Here is a 23,302-nt window from a genome sequence, read left to right on the forward strand (position 1 = left end):
AATTGTTTAAGTTGATTTTTCTAGGCAACTCCCATACTTTAATTTTTTTTATTCTATAAAATATCTAAGTAAATCAAATCTTGTTATGATGAATTGTCTAGCCTTACTCAAAATTAGTAGCCAGTTTACTGGAACTTGAACTCATTTTGATAGCTAGAGACTTTTTAGTAGATTCATCACAATGTGATTTGATCTTTATTGTATATTTTGGAGGAAATAGATTGTCCTCCTGGGGGTAGAAGCTAAGGGAAGAAATTCTTGGCACTTACAGATAGTTGGTCTCAGTTTTGGTGTTTGAAGTTATCCAGCATCCTGATGCAGCTGGTGACCATCCTTTCCTTCAGCAAATACTTTGTGACTGCCTGCTGTGTGCCAGGTACTGTATCAGGCACCAGGGAGACAGTGTTGATCAAGAGGGACTCAGTCCCTGCCTTCACAGAGCTTAGAATGCTCAGCTATAAGGAGTCCTGGGCCTCTACAGTTGCTCACAGAGGGACATGAAGACATGTACTAAATCAAAATGTATTACATGTTTTGGAAAGAAAGAGGACATCCTGAATACTGCTTAAAAGTTAAGTATGAAATTCATAGTGTATGTCAGCCGTTGTTGCTGTTTGGTAGCCTCAGTTAGAACCAAATTTTACTTATCTCTGGGCAAAGTGTCTAAACAGTTTTTTCAGCTTCAGTCCTCCCACTTGCCTTGGAGGTTACAGGACGATTGATTTCGATTGATCTTTCACATTATCACCTTACACTCTTAGAGGATTCTTTATTGCATTTGTTTACCAGAGAATTTTCAGTGACATTTGAGAAATAAGATGTTTTCTACATGGAGATGGTTTCTCTGTGATGTTCCCTGAACTTCACGTTGGCCCTTGCCAGAGATCTCTATTTTTACAGCTATGTGCGTCATTGTTGTTTCCAACTGATAGATGCATGAATGCAAGTTCACATCCTTCCTGCCTTAGGACTTGTGGGGGCTTGGCTCAGGCGGCTGGATAGACAGCAGGGAAGGTCACTGAGAAAAGGAGGTTAGACTATTAGTTCTTTCTTTGTCCCCACACGACATTCTAAGCTGTAATAGATTTATTGTTTGGTACAACTGTTAAACCCATTCCTGTTGTTATTTTTTCTCAGTCTTCAGCCTCCTCCACAGCCTTTCTGTGGCTTTTGAAGTCCACTCTCCCCGAGTTTCAAAACAGTGTACTTCTTTGATCCTTCTCCTACGACCTCTCTAAGGGGTCTTTTCATACCCTACTTCTTCCACTTTCTTCTGCCCAGTACTTTAGGTATCTCCCCAAACTTTATCTGGGGTCTTCTGCTCCTCTCTGTTCTTTCTTCTCTTTTCCTACCCTTTCACCTTTTCCTCCCTCATCTTTCACTTTTTTATTCATGCACTCTTGTGTACATTTGTTAAATATATATTTACTTAGCACCTACTGTGTGCTTTGTACTATGCTAGGTACTAGGTTTTTGGAATGCATGCATGAATGAGATAGATACAGCTCCAGCTTCCATAGCATTTACTATTTTCCCAATTGATTCATAAATTATAATTGTGCAGTGTTTTAATGGAGAAGTATTGGTTGATATGAGAGCATGTAATTTAGGGACCTGTCCTAGTTTAAGTGGACAGTGAAGTCTTCCCTAGGAAATCATTTTTAGCTAAAATCTGAAGGGTGAGTAGGAATTTCTGAGGTAGAAGCAGGGAGTGTTCCGGGCAGTTGCAACAGAAGACTCTAACTCAGCAGATTTTCCTGGTGGTCCAGTGGTTAAGACTCCGTGCTCCCAATGCAGGGGGCCCGGGTTCGATCCCTGGTCAGGGAACTAGATCTCGCATGCCGCAACTAAAAGATCCCTCTGCTGCAACTAAAGATCCCGCATGCTGCAACTAAAAGGTCCCTTGTGCCACAACTAAAGATCCCGCATGCTGCAACTAAAAGGTCCCTCGTGCCACAACTAAAGATCCCGCATGCTGCAACTAAAAGATCCTGTGTGCCGCGACTAAGACCTGGTGCAGCCAGATAGATAGATATCTAGATAGAGAGATAAATAAATAAATATTAAAAAAAAAAAAGAAGGGGGCTTCCCTGGTGGTGCAGTGGTTGAGAATCTGCCTGCCAATGCGGGGGACGTGGGTTCGTGCCCTGGTCTGGGAAGATCCCACATGCCGCGGAGCAACTAAGCCCGTGAGCCACAACTACTGAGCCTGCGCATCTGGAGTCTGTGCTCCACAACGGGAGAGGCCGCGATGGTGAGAGGCCCGCACACCGCGATGAAGAGTGGCCCCCACTCGCCGCAACTGGAGAAAGCCCTCACACGGAAATGAAGACCCAACACAGCCAAAAATAAATAAATAAATAAATAAAAAAAGAAAGAAAATTCTTAACTCAGTATTCTAGTCACATGGGCCTTCTTTCAGTTCCTTGAATACACCATGTTTCTTCCCACCTCAGGTGATGAAACACAAGTTATCATCTTTTCTCAATCTTACCTAAACTGATTCTTCACTGCAATTCCTTCTTTTCCCCAGTTCACTGCGTTAGAAATCTTGGTGTCATTGATTTCCTTTGAAATAGACCTGAGATCTACCCTTTCTGCTTCCTTCATTTGCTCTGCCTGCCATAGGGCTTCAAGGTGTGGTCACTTCACAGCTGGATACTGTGATAGTGACTAGAGTCCTTCCAGCCTTCTCCTCCAGCACTTCCTTGCCCCACCCTCCCCAGCATAGCCAATACAGACCTCTCGTTCTGAGACCCATTTTTAATTATATTACTCCTTGGTTAAAAAACCTAGAGTAGATTCCTGATGCACAACATCCAGATTCCCCTAATTTGGGTCCTCGGTTATCAGTCCTCAGGCTGCCTCTCTCTAGTTTTGTTTCTCAACACACACCTCCTGGGACAAGCAGATACTCCACCTCTTTCCCCTGTACACCATGCTCCTTTCTGCCTTTTGTTCTCTGTTCTAACATTTGCCACCATCTCCAAGAAAGCTTTTCACCTACTGTAGCCCCCAGTGATTTCTTCCTCTCTGAACTCTACTTATAATACTTTCTGTATTTCATATGTGCTAATATTATTTCCTGACCTAAATGATAAGCTTAAAAACAGAGACATGTCTTACAGGAATTTTATATACCCTGCTTTAGGATTCACCTAAGTATAGGTACTTAATAAAAGCTTTGATGATGCCCAGAAGATTGACTTTTACAGTTTTTTTAAATTGAAGTATAGTTGGTTTATAATATTGCATCAGTTTCAGGTATACAGCATAGTGATTCAGGGTTTCTGCAGATTATATTCCATTATAGGTTATTACAAGATAATGGGTATAATTCCCTGTGCTATACAATAAAGCCCTGTTGCTTATCTATTTTATGTGTAGTAGTTTCTATCTGTTAATCCCATACTCCTAATTTGTCCCTCCCCTCTCCCTCTTCCCTTTGGTAACCATAAGTTTCTTTTCTATTTCTTTGAGCCCAGAAGATTCATTTCGATACTATTTAGTGGAGGTGCTAATCAAGGATTATGAGTCGTTAATATTGTAACTGTTGTGTCCTACACATTGGGCATAACTTGAATTGACAGTAAACACCAATCTAGGTTGAAAACAGGAATAATTCATTTTAATGGGCTCTAATGCTCCAAGGTTCTTTTATATTAGTCAAGTTCCCACATTTCACAGAATTAATTAGGATTCCTTCTAATATTACAGCTATTTGCATAGTAGTCCTTTATAGTTTGCAAGTTTTATTTAAACGAATCATCTCACTTAATCCTCAGTACAACTCTTTGAGGTAAATGGTATTATCCTTGTTTCTTTTAAACGAATCATCTCATTTAATCCTCATTACAACTGTTTGAGGTAAATGCTATTATCCTTATTTTTTACTGAAGAAGTTGAGGTATAAAAAACTTAAATCAGTGTGAGTCACCCTGGTAGTTTATTATGGAGCCCAGACCAGAGTCTAGGCCTCTGACTTAGAGTTCCTCTTCTAATTTAAAAAAATTTTTATTTATTTATTTATTTATTTTTATGTACTTTTTTTATTGGAGTAAAATTTCTTTACAGTGCTGTGTTTCTGCTGTACAATGAAGTGAGTCAGCTATATGTATACATATATCCCCATATCCCCTCCCTCTTGGACCTTGCTCTCACCCCCCACCCCATCTGACACATCTAGGTCATCACAGAGCACGGAGCTGAGCTCCCTGTGCTATACAGCAGGTTCCCACTAGCTATCTGTTTTACACATGGTAATATATATATGTCAAACCTAGTCTCCCAATTCATCCCACCCTCCCCTTTCCCCTCTGTGTCCACATGTCCCTTCTCTACATCTACGTCTCTATTCCTGCCCTACGAATAGGTTCATCTGTACCATTTTTCTAGATTCCACATACATGCGTTAATATACAGTATTTGTTTTTCTCTTTCTGGCTTACTTCACTCTGTATGACAGACTGTAGGTCCATCCACATCTCTACAAATGACCCAATTTCGTTCCTTTTTATGGCTGAGTAATATTCCATTGTATATATGTACCACATCTTTATCCATTCATCTGTCGTTGGACATTCAGGTTGTTTCCATGTCCTGGGTATTGTAAATAGTGTTGCAGTGAACATTTGGGTACATGTGTCCTTTTGAGTTACGGTTTTCTCAGCAAACCCAGTGGGATTTCTGGGTCATATGGTAGTTCTGTTTTTAGTTTTTTAAGGAATCTCTATACTGTTCTCCATAGTGGCTGTATCAATTTACATTCCCACCAGCAGTGCAAGAGGGTTCCCTTTTCTCCACACCCTCTCCAGCATTTATTGTCTGTAGATTTTTTGATGATGGCCATTCTGACTGGTGTGAGGTGATACCTCATTGTAGTTTTGATTTGCATTTCTCTAATAATTAGTGATCTTGAGCATCTTTTCATGTGCCTCTTGGCCATCTATATGTCTTCTTTGGTGAAATGTCTATTTAGGTCTTCCACCCATTTTTTAATTGGGTTGTTTGGTTTTTTTGATATTGAGCTGCATGGGCTGTTTGTATATTTTGGAGATTAATCCTTTGTCCATTCTTCATTTGTAAATATTTTCTTCCATTCTGAAGGTTGTCTTTTGGTCTTGTTTATGGTTTCCTTTGCTGTGCAAAAGCTTTTAAATTTCATTAGGTCTTATTTGTTTATTTATTTTTTTATTTTCATTACTCTAGGAGGCGGGTCAAAAGAGGTGTTGCTGTGGTTTATGTCAAAGAGCGTTTTTCCTATGTTTTCCTCTATGAGTTTTATAGGGTCTGGCCTTACATTTAGGTCTTTAATCCATTTTGAGTTTATTTTTGTGTATGGTGTTAGGTAGTATTCTAACTTCATTCTTTTACATGTAGCTGTCCAGTTTTCCCAGCACCACTTATTGAAGAGGCTATCTTTTCTCCATTGTATGTTCTTGTCTCTTTTGTCATAAATTAGGTGACCATATGTGCGTGACTCTATCTCTGGGCTTTCTGTCCTCTACCATTGATCTATATTTCTGTTTTTGTGCCAGTACCATACTGTCTTGATGACTGTAGCTTTGTAGTATAGTTTGAAGTCACGGAGCCTGATTCCTCCAGCTCTCTTTTTCTTTCTCAAGATTGCTTCGGCTGTTCGGGGTCTTTTGTTTTCCATACAAATTGTAAAAATTTTTGTTCTAATTTTGTGAAGAATGCCATTGGTAGTTTGATAGGGATTGCACTGAATCTGTAGATTGCTTTGGGTAGTATAGTCATTTTCACAATATTGAATCTTCCAATCCAAGAACATGGTGTATTTCTCCATCTGTTTATGTCATCTTTGATTTCTTTCATCAGTGTTTTATAGTTTTCTGAGTACAAGTCTTTTGCCTCTTTAGATAGGTTTATTCCTAGGTATTATATTCTTTTTGTTGCGATGGTAAATGGGATTGTTTCCTTAATTTCTCTCTCTGATTTTTTGTTGTTAGTGTATAGGAATGCCAGCGATTTCTTAATTTTGTATTCTGAAACCTTACCAAATTCCTTGATTAGTTCTAGCAGTTTTCTGGTGACATCTTTAGGATTTTCTATGTATAGTATCATGTCATCTGCAAACAATGACAGTTTTACTTCTTTTCCAGTTTGTATTCCTTTTGTTTCTTTTTCTTCTCTGATTGCTGTGGCTAGGACTTCCAAAACTATGTTGAATAAGAGTGGCGAGAGTGGACATCCTTGTCTTGTTCCTGATCTTAGTGGAAGTGCTTTCAGTTTTTCACCATTGAGTATGATGTTTGCTGTGGGTTTGTCATATATGGGCTTTATTATCTTGAGGTAGGTTCCCTCTATGCCCACTTTCTGGAGAGTTTCTATCATAAGTGGGTGTTGAATTTTGTCAAAAGCTTTTTCTGCATCTGTTGAGATGATCATATGGTATTTATTCCTTAATTTGTTAATATGGTGTATCACATTGGTTGATTTGCATATATTGAAGAATCCTTTCATTCCTCGGATAAATCCCACTTGGTCATGGTGTATGATCCTTTTAATGTGTTGTTGGATTCTCTTTGCGAGTATTTTGTTCGGGATTTTTGCCTCTATGTTCATCAGTGATATTGGCCTGTAATTTTCTTTTTTTGTGATTTCTTTGTCTGGTTTTGGTATCAGGGTGATGGTGGCTTTGTAGAACAAATTTGGGAGTGTTCCTCCCTCTGCAATTTTTGGAAGAGTTTGAGAAGGATTGGTGTTAGCTCTTCTCTAAATGTTTGATAGAATTCGCCTGTGAAGCCATCTGGTCCTGAACTTTTGTTTGTTGGAAGAGTTTTAATTACAGTTTCAATTTCATTACTTGTGATAAGTCTGTTTATATTTTTTAATTCTTCCTGGTTCAGTCTTGGAAAGTGTACCTTTCCAAGGATTTGTCCATTTCTTTGTGGTTGTCCATTTTATGGGCCTATAGTTGTTTGTAGTAGTCTCTTATAATCCTTTGTATTTCTGTCGTGTCAGTTGTGATTTCTCCTTTTTCATTTCTAATTTTATTGATTTGCGTCCTGTCCCTTTTTTTCTTGATGTGTCTGGCTAAAGGTTTATCAATTTTGTTTATCTTCTCAGAGAACCAACTTTTAGTTTTATTGATCTCTGCTCTTGTTTTCTTCATTTCTATTTCATTTATTTCTGCTCTGATTTTTATGATTTCTTTCCTTCTACTGACTTTGACTTTTCTTTGTTCTTTCTCTGGTTGCTTTAGTTGTAAGGTTAGATTGTTTATTTGAGATTTTTCTTGTTTCTTGAGGTGAGATTGAATTGCTATAAAATTCCCTCTTAGAACTGCTTTTGCTGAGTCCTATAGGTTTTGGGTCATCGTGTTTTCGTTGTCATTTGTTTCTATGTATTTTTTTATTTCTTCTTTGACTTCTTCAGTGATCTCTTGGTTATTTAGTAGCACACTGTTTAGCCTCCATGTATTTGTGTTTTTTACAGCTTTCTTTCCTGTAATTGATTTTGAATCTCATAGTGTTGTGGTCAGAAAAGATGCTTGATACGATTTCAGTTTTCTTAAATTTTCCGAGGCTTGATTTTTGACCCAAGATGTGATCGATCCTGGGGAATGTTCCATGTGCACTTGAGAAGAAAATGTATTCTGCCACTTTCGGTGGAATGTCCTATAAATATCAATTAAATCTATCTGGTTTACTGTGCCATTTAAAGCTTGTGTTTCCCTGTTTATTTTCTGTTTGGATGATCTGCCAATTGGTGTAAGTGGGGTGTTAAAGTCCCCTACTATTATTGTGTTACTGTCGATTTCCCCTTTTATGGTTAGCATTTGCCTTATGTATTGAAGTGTTCCTTTGTTGGGTGCATAAATATTTATAATTGTTATAGCTTCTTCTTGGATTGATCCCTTGATCATTACATAGTGTCCTTCCTTATCTCTTGTAACAGTCTTTATTTTAAAGTCTATTTTATCTGATACGAGTATTGCTATTCCAGCTTTCTTTTGATTTCCATTTGCATGGAATATCTTTTTCTATCCCTTCACTTTCAGTCTGTATGTGTCTCTAGGTCTGATGTGGGTCTCTCATAGACAGCATATATATGGGTCTTGTTTTTGTATCCATTCAGCCAGCCTGTGTCTTATGGTTGGAACATTTAATCCATTTCCATTTAAGGTAATTATTGATTTGTATTTTCCTATTACCATTTTCTTAATTGTTTGGGGTTTGTCTTTTGGGTCTTTTTCTTCTCTTGTGTTTCCCACCTAGAGAAGTTCCTTTAGCATTTGTTGTAAAGCTGGCTTGGTGGTGCTGAATTCTCTTAACTTTTGATTGTCTGTAAAGCTTTTTATTTCTCAGTCGAATCTGAATGAGATCCTTGCTGGGTAGAGTAATCTTGCTTGTAGGTTTTTCTCTTTCATCACTTTAAGTATATCCTGCCACTCCCTTCTGGCCTGCAGAGTTTCTGCTGAGAAATCAGCTGATAACCTTATGGTGATTCCTTTGTATGTTATTTTCTGCTTTTCCCTTGCTGCTTTTAATATTTTTTCTTTGAATTTAATTTTTGTTAGTTTGATTAATATATGTCTTGGTGTGTTTCTCTTAGGGTTTATCCTGTATGGGACTCTCTGCACTTCCTGGGCTTGGGTGACTATTTCCTTTCCCATGTGAGGGAAGTTTTCCACTATAATCTCTGCAGATATTTTCTCAGACCCTTTCTTTTTCTCTTCTTCTTCTGGGACCCCTACAATTTGAATGTTGGTGCATTTAGTGTTATCCCAGAGGTCTCTCAGATTGTCTTCAATTCTTTTCATTCTTTTCTCTTTATTTTGCTCCTTGGCAGTTATTTCCACCATTCTGTCTTCCAGCTCACTTATTCGTTCTTCTACCTCAGTTATTCTGTTTTTGATTCCTTCTCTTGTATTTTTCATTTCAGTTATTGTGTTGTTCATCTCTGTTTTTTTGTTCTTTAGTTCTTCTAGATCTTTGTAAACATTTCTTGTATTTTCTCAATCCATGCCTCCATTCTATTTCTGAGATTCTGGATCATCTTTACTATCATTACTCTGAATTCTTTTTCAGGTAGGTTGCCTATTTCCTCTTCATTTATTTGGTCTTGTAGGTTTTTACCTTGCTCCTTCATATAGTTTTTTGTTGTCTCTCTTTTTTTTTTTTTTTTTTTTTTTTTGATGGGTGAGATTGTGTTCCTGTCTTACTGGTTGTTTGGCCTGAGGCTTCCATCACTGGAGTTTGTAGGCTGTTGGGTAGAGGTGGGCCTGGTGCCAAGAATGAGGACCTCCAGGAGACCTCATTCCTATGACTATTCCCTGGTGTCTGAGGTTCTCTGTTAATCCAGTGGTTTGGACTCAGAGCTCCCACCGCAGGAGCTCAGACCCGACCCCTGTCTCGCCAAGATCCCACAAGCCATGCAGGGCGGCAAAAAAAAAAGAAAAATAGGAGCAGAACAATAACAAAAAGTAAAAAATAAAATAAGATTAGAAAACTAACAGATATGTTACAAAGAATAAAAAAATAAAAATATAGATGAAATAAGAACTGGAAGGTAAAACAGAACCACAATAGTAAAAAAGAGGAGAAAAGGAAAAAAAGCCTTGGCTGTGGAGGGTGGGGCTTAGGCAGGGGCGGGGTTTAGGCAGTGGGCAGGGCCTTTGCTTAGGACCACAGGGCCGGAAAAGGCCTTGGGGGGGGTGGGGGTGGGGCTTAGGCTCATCTCAGCAGGAGGGGCCGAGGAGTGCCTCTGGCCTTCGAGGGCGGAGGGCCAGGTCCAGGACCCCAGCAGGCTCACTGGGCCCAAGTGGGCAGGGGTAACGCCAGCCAGCCGCATTTCCCCCTGATCCTCCCATCCCAGAGGGCCCTTCCCTGTTGGCCTCTCTTCTTCTTCTCCCCAGCCCTCCCTCCTATGCCCCTAGGATCCACATGGCGGAGGGGGCCCCAGAAAGCAGGGGAGCAGACCTGGAATCCCAGTAGGCTTCCCGGGGCCAAGTGGGTGGGGGAAACGCCCGTCGCGCCTCCCCTACTCCTCCTATCTTGGAGGACCCCTCCCCGTCAGCCTCTCCATTGCCGCAACCCCCCCCCGCCTCCCTCCTATGCCCCTAGGATCAGCGCTCCCAGAGGGGGCCTTGGAGGGTGGGTTACCCGGCCTGGGAGCCCAGCAGGCTTTCTGGGGCCAAGTGGGCAGGGGAAACGCCCGCTGGGCCTCCCCTGATCCTATGGTCCTGGAGGGATCCCCCCATCATCTGCCTCCCCTCCTCCCTCCCTCCCATGCCCCTAGGAACCATGAGGCTGGAGGGGATCCTGGAGAATGGAGGGCCAGGCTTGGGAGCCCAGCAGTCTTCCCAGGCCTGGATCCTCCAGTCCTCGAGGGCCCCTCCCGCCAGCTTCTCCTCTTCTCCCCCCACCTTCCGCCTACACCCCTAGGACCAACGTGGCCCGGAGGGGGCCTCGGAGGGTGGAGGACCCGGCCTGGGAGCCCCACAGGCTTCCCGGGCCCAATTGGGCAGGGAAATTTCTTGGAAGATCAGGGTCCCTCCAGGCGTGGGAACCCCTCCCCACTCCCAGCCACCCCTCAGGGACGCCAGTCCTGTCCAGCCTTCACTGTTCCTCCCCTCTCACTCTCCCTACGTCCTACCTGGTCGCTCAGGGGTTCTTCCTGTCTCCTTAGGTGTTCTGGTCCCCCACTAGCGTCTGGCAGGCGCCCTAGTTTTGGGGAGACACGAACTCCACGTCCTCCCCCACTGCCATCTTGACCGGAAGCCTCTAATTTTTTAAATAAAAAATTTTTCAGCTTTATTGAGGTATAATTGACAAATAACATTGTGTAAGTTTAAGGTATACAATGTGATGATTTGATATATGTATATATTGTGAAATGATTACCACAGTAAGTTAGTTAACACGTCCATCACCTCATGTAGTTACCATTTTTTTGTGGTGAGAACATTTAAGGTCTACTCTCTTAGGTGATTTCAAGTGTGCAACACTGCATTGTTAACTGTAGTCACCATGCTGTACATTAGATCCCTAAAACTTAGTCATCTATAACTGAAACTTGACCAACATCTCTCCATTTCCCCCAGTCCCTCGCAACCACCATTCTACTTTGTTTCTATGAGTTCAACATCAGGGGTGCAGATATTGCTTCAAGGTAGTGATTTCATTTCTTTCAGATACATACCAGAAGTGAGATTGCTGGATGATATGGTAGTTCTATTTTTGATTTTTTTGAGGAACTGTTTTCCATAATGGTTATGCGAGTTCCTGTTCCTACCAACAATACAAGGGTTCTCTTTTCTCCACATATTCGCCATTGCTTGTTATCTCTTGTCTTTTTGATGATAGCCATTCTGTCAGGTATGAGGTGATAATCTCATTGTGGTTTTGTTTTGCATTTCCCTGATGATTGGTGATATTGAGCACCTTTTTGTATACCTGTTGGCCATTTGTATGTCTTCTTTGGAAAAGGGTCTATTCAGGTCCTTTGCCCATTTTAAATCATATTATTTGGCTTTTTGCTGTTGAGTTGTATGAGTGCCTTATAGATTTTGGGTATTAACCCCTTATCAGATATATGGTTTCCAAATACTTTTTCTCTTTCCATAGGTTGCCTTTTTATTTTGGGCTCCTTTTTTAACCACTGTATTTCTTCTCTGTTAGAGAATCTGCCCTTGATCATACTTAACCATTTTCTGCCAGAGACCTTTGTCCTTGTGTATTTTAGTTCAGTAACTGATTCCTAGAAAAAAAGAATGTTCAGCAGCTGCTTCTCAGGAAGCATGAAAAGAGGTTACATTTTTAAAATGGATTAGTATTTCAATTAATATGATTTTGCCTTAATATCTTTCTAAAAACTTTAAATGAAATTTGCATATGGATGGTGTGATGAGTGAAGCCTAAAGCTAACTGGTGTAGTTGGGTATTAATTAGTTACTACCCACATCTCTGGTAGACCATGTATCCAGCACCAAAACTAGATAATCAGACCTGTAGTATGCCTAGCCAGAAAAGGCCAGGCTGAGGTCAAGTATTGAAATGTCATACTCAAAGCTCCCTCACCAAAGGAGGTCTAGGCATGAGACCATGAATCTTTACCCCTTGCTGGTTCTATTTGATTACAGAGGCATGGCGCTGGCAAAGCTTTTAAAAACTTGTTTCATGTTTTTAAAATCCTTGGGAGCTACAGAGTGGGTGTTCAGACCAAAAAGGCTGCTTCCTGGAGTGTTTATGCAAAGGGTCATTTTTAGAGAGTTATGAGGAATGGAATTGGGTCTGACGTCAATTCTCAGTGTGCTTTCTCTCCCTGGAGGAATAGCCCATATGTAGAGACAGATGTGAGACTGAAGTCTCTTTTACATATAAATAATGCTGGGAGAGAATGAGAATATTACTGTGAGTTAGAGGTTGGGGAAGAACAGAGTTTACTGTAAGCCAGAGATGACCAAGTTGTGTTTTTTTTTTTTTTATAATTTTTATTTTTATTTATTTATGGCTGTGTTGGGTCTTCGTTTCTGTGGGAGGGCTTTCTCTAGTTGTGGCAAGCGGGGGCCACTCTTCATCGCGGTGCATGGGCCTCTCACTATCGCGGCCTCTCTTGTTGCAGAGCACAGGCTCCAGACGACCAGGCTCAGTAATTGTGGCTCACGGGCCTAGTTGCTCCACGGCATGTGGGATCTTCCCAGACCAGGGCTCGAACCCGTGTCCCCTGCATTGGCAGGCAGATTCTCAACCACTGCGCCACCAGGGAAGCCCCAACCAAGTTGTTTTTATACACACTTTTTCAAACATTCAATTGTGTATAACCCATAAGCCTAAATGTGCACAAAACATAAATGTACAGTAAATTAATAATAATTAATAATAATAGAACAAATACCTGTGTAATCATCCCAGGTCAAATACTAGAACATTACCAGCACCCAGAAACTCCCCCAATTCCTTTTGATCACTACCCAGTTCCCCCTTCAGGAGTCTCCTGACTTTTATGGTAATAATCTCCTTGCTTTTCTCTTTAGATTTACCACTTTTATATGCATTCCTAAACAACATAAATTAGTTTTGCCTATTTTTGAACTTCATATACATGGAATCATATTGCATTTTTATGTGTCTTGATTCTTTTACTTAATGTTTTGTTTGTAATTACACATTGTTGAATATAGCTGTAGTTTGTTCTCTTTTATTACAGTAGAGTATTTCATTGTATGACTATATTATTTTACTTTTGATAGTTGTTTGGTTCTTTCCAGTCTGGGCCAGCTGTAAATAATGCCACTTTGAGCATTCTTTTTTTAAAAATAAATTTATTTATTTATTTATTTTGGGCTGCATTTGGTCTTCGTTGCTGCACATGGGCTTTTTCTAGTTGCGGTGAGCAGGGGCTACTCTTCATCGTGGTGTGCAGGTTTCTCATTGCGGTGGCTTCTCTTGTTGAGGAGCATGGGCTCTAGGTGAGCAGGCTTCAGTAGCTGTGGCACACGGGCTCAGCAGTTGTGGCTCGCGGGCTCTAGAGTGTAGGCTTAGTTGTGGCTCACGGGCTTAGCTGCTCCGCGGCATGTGGGATCTTCCCAGACCAGGGATCAAACCCATGTCCCCTGCATTGGCAGGCGGATTGTTAACCACTGTGACACCAGGGAAGTCCCCACTTTGAACATTCTTGAACTTGTCTTTTGGTGCATGCATTCCCGTTGGATATACATTACCTTGAACCATGTGAAATTACCTTTTTTTTTCCTGCGCCGTGCAACTTGCGAATTCTTGGTTCCCTGACCAGGGATCGAACCTGTGCCCCCTGCAGTGGAAGCGCAGAGTCCTAACCACTGGACTGCCAGGGAAGTCCCTGAAAGTACCATTTTTGTGGATCAGTCACATATTAACGATTCCATATGGTTCAATGTAATACCTAGGGGTAGAATTGTTGGATCATAAGAATTACATATGTTCAATTTTAATAGATTCTGCCAAATAGTTTTCTAAAAATCTTGTACCAACTTAATCTCCCGCCAGCAATGTATAAGAATTGTTCCACATTCTGGCCTACATTTGGTATTGTAATTTTTCATTGTAATTTTGATTTGCATTTCCTTGGTTACTCATGAGGTTGAGTACTGTTTCATTTGTTTTTGGCTGTTTAGATTTCTTCTTATGAAGTACCTATTCAAGTCATTTGCCTATTTTTCTGTTGAATGGTCCATTTTTGTCTCACTGATCAGCAGGTGTTCTTTATATATTCTAGATATGAATACTTGATTGTTAATGTGTCACATGTATCTTCTTCCATTCTGTGGCTCATCTCTTTACTCTCTTATTGGTGTCTTTGATGAACGGATATTCCCAATTTTAATGTAGTCAAATTTATTCATCATTTCTTTTATAGTTAATACTTTTTGTGTTTGTCTAAAATGACTTTTGCCATACATAAGATTTTGACGATAGTCTGCCATATTATCTTCCAAGAGCTTTGTTTTTCACATTTAGTTCTGTAATCCATCTGAAGTTGATTTTTTTTATGTTATCAATTTTTTTATTGAAGGATAGTTGATTTACAACATTGTATTAATTTCTGCTATACAGCAAAGTGATTCAGTTATATAGATATAGATATATACACACATATTCTTTTTTGTATTCTTTTCCACTATGGTTTACCATGGGATATTGAATATAGTTCTTTGTGCTATATAGTAGGACCTTGTTGTTGTGTACAGAGGTCCTATTTCATTTTTCCCCCAATGGACATCCAGTTGTCCCAGCACCAATTAGTGAAGAGATATACTCTCACCACTGCTCTGAGGTGTCACTTCTGTCATAGATCAGGGTCCATATGTGCCTGTATCTGTTCCAGGCTCTATTCTGTTCAGTGGTCTGTTCTATTCCTGCACTAATAGCTCACTGTCTTAATTACTATAACTTTATAGTAAGTCCCCGCCTTGTTCTTTTCTAAGAGTGCCTTGGCTATCCTTGTCCTTTTGCATTTCCATATACATTTTAGACTCAGCTTGTCAAGTTTCATCAAAAAAGTCTGTTGGCATTTTTATTGAGATTGCATTTAATCTATCAATTTATTTAGAATTTACATCTTTATAATAGTGAGTCTTAAATCTAGAAATAAGGTTTATCTCTCCATTTAATAAGGTCTACTTTATTGTTTATCAAAAAATTTTTTGAGGTAAAATTCATCATTTCAACAATATTTTATCATCAGATTTACCATTTTATTCATTTTTAGGTATACACTTCAGTTGCGTTAAGAACAGTCACACTGTTGTGCAACCATCACCACTCTCTATCTCCAGAACTTTTTCAGTGGCTTTCAGTACATTCATAATGTTATACAACCACCAGCACTATCTAATTTCAGAGCATTTCATCATCTCCCCCCCCCACCCAAAAAAACCCATATGCATTAAGTTGTCACTCCTCCAATCCTTAGCAACCACTAATCTGCTTTCTGTCTTCATGGATCTGCCTCAACTGGACGTTTCATGTAAGTGGAGTCACACAAAATATAGTCTTTTGTGTCTCATTTCTTTCACTCAGCATAATGTTTTCAAGGCTCATCTTTGTTGTAGTATGTACCCTTTTTAAGACTGAATAATATTCCATTGCATGTATATACCACATTTTGATTATATGAATATACCACATTATAAATTCATCAGTTGATAGACACTAGTCAATAAAATTCTATAATTCTTTATAGAGGACTTGCCCATATTTCGTTAGATTTATTCCAAGACACATGTTTTCAAATCCTTTTAAATGATATTTTTATAATGTAATTTGAAAATACATAATTTTTTAAAATGTAATTTAATATGTTGTTTACTGCTGTTATATAGGAACATATGATGTTAATTTTACATTCTATAAATAGTTTAAAGTTTGATAAACTCTCTTAATCCCCAAAATTTATGCTGATTCTTTTGGATTTTATATTTATCAATCATATCATTGTGATGAATGAAGGACTTTTGTTTCTTTTCATTTCTTCTGCCATTTGTTTCTTCCTCGTATCTTACCCTGCTGACTAGAACCTCTAGTACAGTGTTGAATAGAGTAATGATAATAAGCAGCCTTGACTTATTCCTGATTCCAAAGGAAAAGCTTTCAACCCTTCACTGTTAAATATGAGATTTGCTATATTTCTATTCATATTTCAAATGATTTTTACTTAGCTGAAACCTGGCATTCTAGGACAAATCATTTTTGGTTTTAATTTTTAAGAAACATTTAAATGAGCTCCTGAGAGTACTTCCCCTCTGATTTGGTCATTTTTGGCAGTCTTGATGTATGACTTTGGAAGTCACACTGACCTGAGTCCAAATATGGCTCTACTATAAACTCATGTGATTTTGGTTAGGATTATAAATCCTTTTAGGGCAAGAACTGCATGCTATTTATTTAATTCTGTATCATTAGCTTTAACTTATTAATGCCTAGTACATTGTAGGGGCTTAATATAGATCTTGAAAAAAATGAAGTTATATAATTTGTCTCTGAGTCTTGGCTTCCTCATTTATAAAATAGGAATTAATAATCCCCTATAGGCCTTTATATAATGATTTAAAAAATAATATGTGTAACATAGTTGCATGTAAAAAATGCAACTTTCCTTTGAGATTTACTTTTCTTTAGCTGACTACATTAGTAATTAAGAGGGTTCTGGGACCCAATTTCTAATATTGAGTGTTGGGGGTTTCTCCACAGTAACAGCAATTCTCAGACACCATCTGGGTGTCTTACAGCTCAACACAATTCTTACACTGTCTACTCAGAGATACCATCAGATTCCACAGGTTGAGGGCTCAGTCCTACAAGACTGCCCCCTCCCTTCTCCTGCCTACTTCAGACGCCAATCTCAAGCCCAGGTTGTTACCTGTTTCTGACTGCCTGGCTACAGATTGGAGCCATGACCCCCTCCTTGAACTTTAGGTGCTGGTTGTAAGTCCAGGTTGTTCCCTATACTTCTGACTGGATATAAAGCAGAGGTTCCCATGACCCTCTCCTTGTGTTTGATTAATTTGCTAGAGTGGCAAACACAGAGAAATATTTTACTTACTAGATTATTGGTTTATTATGGAAGGATATAATTCAGGAACAGCCAGTTGGAAGAGCTGAATAGGGCAAGGTATGGGGAAAGAGTGGGGATCTTCATGCCCTTTCCAGGTACAGCACTCTTCCCAAATCTCCACATGTTCACCAACCGGGAAGCTTTCTGAACTTGTCCTTTTAGGGTTTTATGGAGGCTTCATTACACAGGCATGATTGATTAAATCATTGGCCAATCTCCAGCCCCTCACCCCTCCCCCAGTGACTGAAAGGTCCAACCTTCTTTTCACATGGTTAGTTCAACTGGTGACCAGCACCCCCTCCCATCTTTACAGGATTTCCGAAAGTCACCTCATTAACATAAGCTCAGTTGCGGTTGAAAGGGGCTTTTTATGAATAACAAGACACCCCTTTCACCATTATGGCTTTGAAGGGATTTCAGGAACTGAGGACAAGAGACTGAATATTATAACAAAAGATGCTCCCATTGCTCCTATTGCTTAGGAAATTACAAGGGTATGGGGTGCTCTGAACCAGAAACCTTGGAAGAAGACCAAAAAAAAAATTTATTATAAATCACAATATCACAGTAATGACTTCCATCTTTGGGTTTTTATTTAATCTCATAGAAACTTGTTTACTGTATTTTTTTGGGACTACCATTGATTTACAATATTGTGCTAGTTTCAGGTGCACAGCAAAGTGAACTTTGGCTGGGTGAGTGCATGTCTCACCCCTGCCCTCAGGAGCCTAAATAGCACCCCAACACCCAGCACTCTTAGCTGAGTGAAGAGAGCACTGGTAACATTTTCCGAGGGCTTAGATGTTTGTGCTTCTAAAACCATGTGGGAATTCTTAGGATTACAATTGATGTTTCTTACCCTGAAAGGACCTTTGCAATTACTCTTTGAAGAGTTGGCCTTTCTCTGTTGCAGATTGACATCAATAAATGCCATTATTTAGTGGATTTGGACACCGTGAGAGAAACACCCCGGGAGCCAAAATACTCATCCAATAGAGAAGAATGGATCAACTTGGCCTACAGACCATTCCTTGATGCATCTAGGTATGTGGCTTTAGTCCTAAGAAATGTACTAGGACTAGTAAGGACAAAAATTGGAATCTGGGATTGAATAACTTCCAGTCCTGGGCTAACTCTAGTAGCCATTTAATTTGATTTTTATTTGGGCCCAAACATCTTCTATTCTTGTCCAGTTCCCTGAGAAATCTAAAAGAGTGCTCTTCTTTTCTAGGCATCAGAGTGCAAAGTATATTCTGGTATCATTCAAATAACAGAATCTAAACAGATAGATCCACTGAAGAAAACACAAATAAGTGTTCGACATTGATTATTTTTGGCAATCAACTTCAGCTTTCTTAACCAAGAGTTTTCTGATACTGTTAGGAAGATTGACTGTGTTCTTTAAGGAGCTAGAAGTTCATATCCATTAATTTTGGGCTCAAGGCTCAGTCAGAGGTGGGGCCAGGCCTTACTAGATCTTAAGTAGTGAGACCAAATAGACCAGGGCTTGGCTGGCTCTTCAGAAAGGCCTCAGAATTCATGATAAGAGGTTGAGTCAGGATGTCCAGGTGAAGGAGTGGGGGAGAGTTAGAAAGGTGTAGGTTGTCTGTGGGCAGAGGTCCAGGTAGACAGTTGAAGTTAAGGAGGTCCAGGGAGGCCTGGTGGGCAGAGCCCAGGATCCAGGAGATCAGGCAGAAACAAAAAGGTAGAGGACCAGGTCTTGAGAGGCAGGTTTGGGACTCAGAAACAGGGAAGAAAATATTTTCAGGAAGAGGGAGTGATTAGAACCTACTGTTAAATCAAGTCAGTTTGATTAATATAACAGCTGTTCATTGGATTTGGCAGCTGATAAAAGCAATTTTAGTGGAATGGTGGGGGCATAGGGACTTGAGAGATTAGAGGGGTCAAAGCAAAACTAACAGGGAGGAAGGAGGCAAGATGGCGGAGTAGAAGGACGTGAGCTTACGCCTTCTTATGGAAACACCAAAATCACAACTAACTGCTGAAAAACCACTGACAAAAAAAACACTGGAACCTACCAAAAAAGATAGCCTACATCCAAAGACACAGAAGAAGCCACAGCGAGATGTGCACAGCGAGGGGTGCAATTGCAATAAAATCAAATCCCATACACGCTGGGTGGGTGACCCACAAACTGGAAAATAATTACACCACAGAAGTTCTCCCACAGGAGTGAAAGTTCTGAGCCCCCCATTGGGCTCCCCTGTCTCGGGGTCTGGCAACAGGAGGAGGAGCCCCCAGGTCTGACTTTGAAGGCCACTGGTGTTTGACCACAGGAATTCCACAGGACTGGTGGAAACAGAAACTTCATTCTTGGAGGGCACACACAGGGTGTTGTGCACACCAGGACCCAGGGAAAAAAGTGGTGACCTCATAAGAGACTGGGCCGGACTTACCTGCTGGGGTTGGAGGGTCCCCTGCAGAGGCAGGGGGCGGCTGTGGCTCACTGTGGGGACAGGGACAGTGGCGGCAGCAGCTCTGACAAGTGCTCATTGGCATGGGCCTTCTAGGAGGCTGCCATTTTCTCACCAAGACCTGACCCCACCCAACAGCCTGTAGGCTCCTGAGTGCTAGGATACCTCAGGCCAAACAACCAACAGGGTGGGAACACAGCTTCACCCATTAGCAGACAGGCTGCTTAAAGTCTTTTTTTTTTTTAAAGATTTTTTTTTTTGATGTGGACCATTTTTAAAGTCTTTATTGAATTTGTTACAATATTGCTTCTGCTTTATGTTTTTTGGTTTTTTTGGCCCCGAGGCATGTGGGATCTTAGCTCCCTGGCCAGGGATTGAACCTGCACCCCCTGCATTGGAAAGCGAAGTCTTAACCACTGGACCGCCAGGGAAGTCCCTTAAAGTCTTCCTGAATAAACAGCTGCCCGATAATAAACACACCTCCCAGACATGGCCCTGCCCACCAGAGGGACAAGACCCAGCACTACGCACCCAGTCCCTCCCACCAGGAAGACTGCACAAGCCTCTTAGACAGCCTCATCCACCAGGGGGCAGACAGCGGAAGCAAGAAGAAATACAGTGCTGCAGCCTGTGGAACAGAAACCACAATCACAGAAAGTTAGACAAAATGAGATGGCAGAGGAATATGTCCCAGATGAAGGAACAAGATAAAACCCTAGAAGAACAACTAAGAAAAGTGGAGATAGGCAAGCTACCTGAAAAAGGATTCAGAGTAATGATAGTAAAGATGATCCAAGATCTTGGAAAAAGAATGGAGGCACAGATTGAGAAGATACAAGAAATGTTTAACAAAGACCTAGAAGAACTAAAGAACAAACAAACAGAGATGAACAATACAATAATTGAAATGAAAAATACACTAGAAGGAATCAGTGGCAGAGTAGCTGAGGCAGAAGAATAGATAAGTGACCTGGAAGAAAGAATGGTGGAAATCACTGCTGTGGAACAGAATAAAGAAAAAAGACAAAAGAAATGAAGACAGTCTAAGAGACCTCTGGGACAACATTAAATGCACCAGCATTTGCATTATAGGGGTCCCAGAAGGAGAAGAGAAAAAGAAAGGGTCTGAGAAAATATTTAAAGAGATAATAGCTGAAAACTTTCCTAACATGGGAAAGGAAACAATCATCCAAGTCCAGGAAGTGCAGAGAGTCCCAGGCAGGATAAACCCAAGGAGGAACACGCTGAGACATATATTAATCAAACTGACAAAAATTAAAGACAAAGAAAAAATATTAAAAGCAACAAGGGAAAAGCAACAAATAACGCACAAGGGAACTCCCATAAGGTTATCAGCTGATTTCTCAGCAGAAACTCTGCAAGCCAGAAGGGAGTGGCACGATATGTTTAAAGTGATGAAAGGGAAGAAGCTACAACCAAGAATACTCTTCCCAGCAAGGCTTTCATTCAGATTCAGTGGAGAAATCAAAAGCTTTATAGACAAGCAAAAGCTAAGAGAATTTAGCACCACCAGACCAGCTTTACAACAAATGCTAGAGGAACTTCTCTAGGCGGAAAACAAAGGCCACAACTAGAAACAAGAAAATTACAAATGGAAAAGCTTACTGGTAAAGGCAAACATGCAGTAAAGAAATCATCTGCACACAAATATATCAAACCCAGCAGTTGTGAGGAGAGCACAAATGCAAGATATTGGAAATGCATTTGATATTAAAAGACCAGCAACTTAAAACAATCTTGTTTATATATACACTGCTATATCAAAACCTCATGGTAACCACAAACCAAAAATGTACAATGGATACACACACAAGAAAAAGGAATCCAAACACAACAATAAAGTTAGTCATCAAATCAGAAGAGAAGAGAACAAAAGAGGAAGGGAAGAAAAAAAGACCTACAAAAACAAATCCAAAACAATTAACAAAATGGCAGTAAGAACATACATACCAATAATTACCTTAAACGTGAATGGATTAAATGCTCCAACCAAAAGACATAGACTGGCTGAATGGATACAAAAACAAGACCTGTATGTATGCTGTCTACAGGAGACCCACTTCAAATCATGGGACACATACCGAAAGTGAGAGGGTGGAAAAATGTATTCCATGCAAATGGAAATCAAAGGAAAGCTGGAGTAACAATATTCATATCAAAGCTGGAGACCCACTTCAAATCAGGGGACACATACTGAACGTGAGAGGATGGAAAAATGTATTCCATGAAAATGGAAATCAAAGGAAAGCTGGAGTAACAATATTCATATCAGACAAAGAACACTACATAATGATCAAGGGATCTGTCCAAAAAGAAGATATAACAATTGTAACTATATATGCTCCCAACATAGGAGCACCTCAATATATAAGGCAAATGCTAACAACATTAAAGGGAGAAATCAACAGTAACACAATAATAGTGGGGGACTTTAACACCCTACTTTCATCAATGGACCAGATGGATTTAATTGATATTTATAGAGCATCCATCCAAAAGCAGCAGAATACACATTCTTTTCAAGTGCACATGGAACATTCTCCAGGATTGATCACATGCTGGGCCACAAAGTGAGCCTTGGTAAATTTAAGAAAATTAAAATCATATCAAGCATCTTTTCCGACCAAACGCTATGAGATTAGAAATCAATGACAAGAAAAAACTGTAAAAAAACATGAACACTTGGAAGCTTAACAGTATACAGCCAATCCAACAGCCAGTGGATCACTGAAGAAATCAAAGAGGAAATCAAAAAATACCTAGATACAAATGAAAACGAAAGCACGACGATCCAAAAACCTATGGCACGTAGCAAAAGCAGTTCTAAGAGGGAAGTTTATAGCAATACAGTTTTACCTCAGGAAACAAGAAAAATCTCAAACAACGAAACCTTACAACCTAAAGCAGCTAGAGAAAGAAGAACAAACAAAACCCAAAGTTAGTAGAAAGAAAGAAATCATAAAGGTAAGAGCAGAAATAAATGAAATAGAGACAGAGAAAACAATAGAAAAGGTCAGTGATTGATCATGGCCTTAAGTGGGTAAGGAGGGAGGGGGGAGGGCACTGAGGGAGTGGAAGACCATGACAGGTGGTAGGATCATGGCCGGATATTCAAAAAATTGTCAGAATCAGGGCAGTAGTAGGAGAGAGTTTGAAATTCTCTTTCAAGCAGCAGTGAAGGTATGAAGTTCTCTGCATCACACATATTCTTTGGTGCCTGACTTGTTGTTTGACATAGTATTTGGGGGGCAGGTCGCTATTGTGCCTTCATTTTTGAGTTAAGAAAACTATGATGACGTGAGATCTGGGCCTGAAAGTATCTCCAGCCTTGGAGGGTCAGTAGATCCCAAACAACCTTCCTCTTAACAAAGGGAAACTTAGTGGTTCACAAATACTGACCAGCAGTACCTTAGTCACAGAATAAAATCTGTTTATAGCAAATGGGGCAAGGGAGTATTTTTGAGCGACATTTTTTTTCCTTTTGGTTTTGAAGGATTGAAGTGAGAAAGGTTCCTCATCTTCCCATTTCCGCTTTTGGTAGCACACAGGCACAGCAGCTGGTAGACATGAACTGAGAGCCCATTCAAGGCAAAGAAGCCTGATGCTTGTATGCTTCTCACTGGAGAACTGGAAATCTTTTGAGGGAAGAGCAGAAGGTGTTGGTCACCTTCCCATCTGCCTTGTGGTGAGCAGCGAGTGACCAGAGGTGACCACACCGTCACACAGTGATGTGCTTGAGCATCACTCCTCCAGGGCCCGCTGTGTTCAGCGCTCTCCTCAGCCAG

At 40.3% G+C, this 23,302-nt stretch overlaps 1 protein-coding gene across 8 annotated transcripts in view; it reads left to right on the forward strand.

The window, feature by feature from the left end:
• The window catches only part of ALG9 (ALG9 alpha-1,2-mannosyltransferase), a 96,538-nt gene that overhangs the window by 52,781 nt on the left and 20,455 nt on the right, over nt 1–23,302 (forward strand). For all 8 annotated transcript variants that reach the window (XM_007172965.2, XM_007172964.2, XM_057552461.1 and 5 more), the window contains one exon: nt 17,975–18,105. In XM_007172965.2, coding sequence (XP_007173027.2) covers nt 17,975–18,105 — 131 coding nt within the window. The remainder of the gene's footprint in view (nt 1–17,974; nt 18,106–23,302) is intronic.

Source organism: Balaenoptera acutorostrata, chromosome 9 (assembly GCF_949987535.1).
Source record: "Balaenoptera acutorostrata chromosome 9, mBalAcu1.1, whole genome shotgun sequence".
NCBI lineage: Eukaryota > Metazoa > Chordata > Mammalia > Artiodactyla > Balaenopteridae > Balaenoptera > Balaenoptera acutorostrata.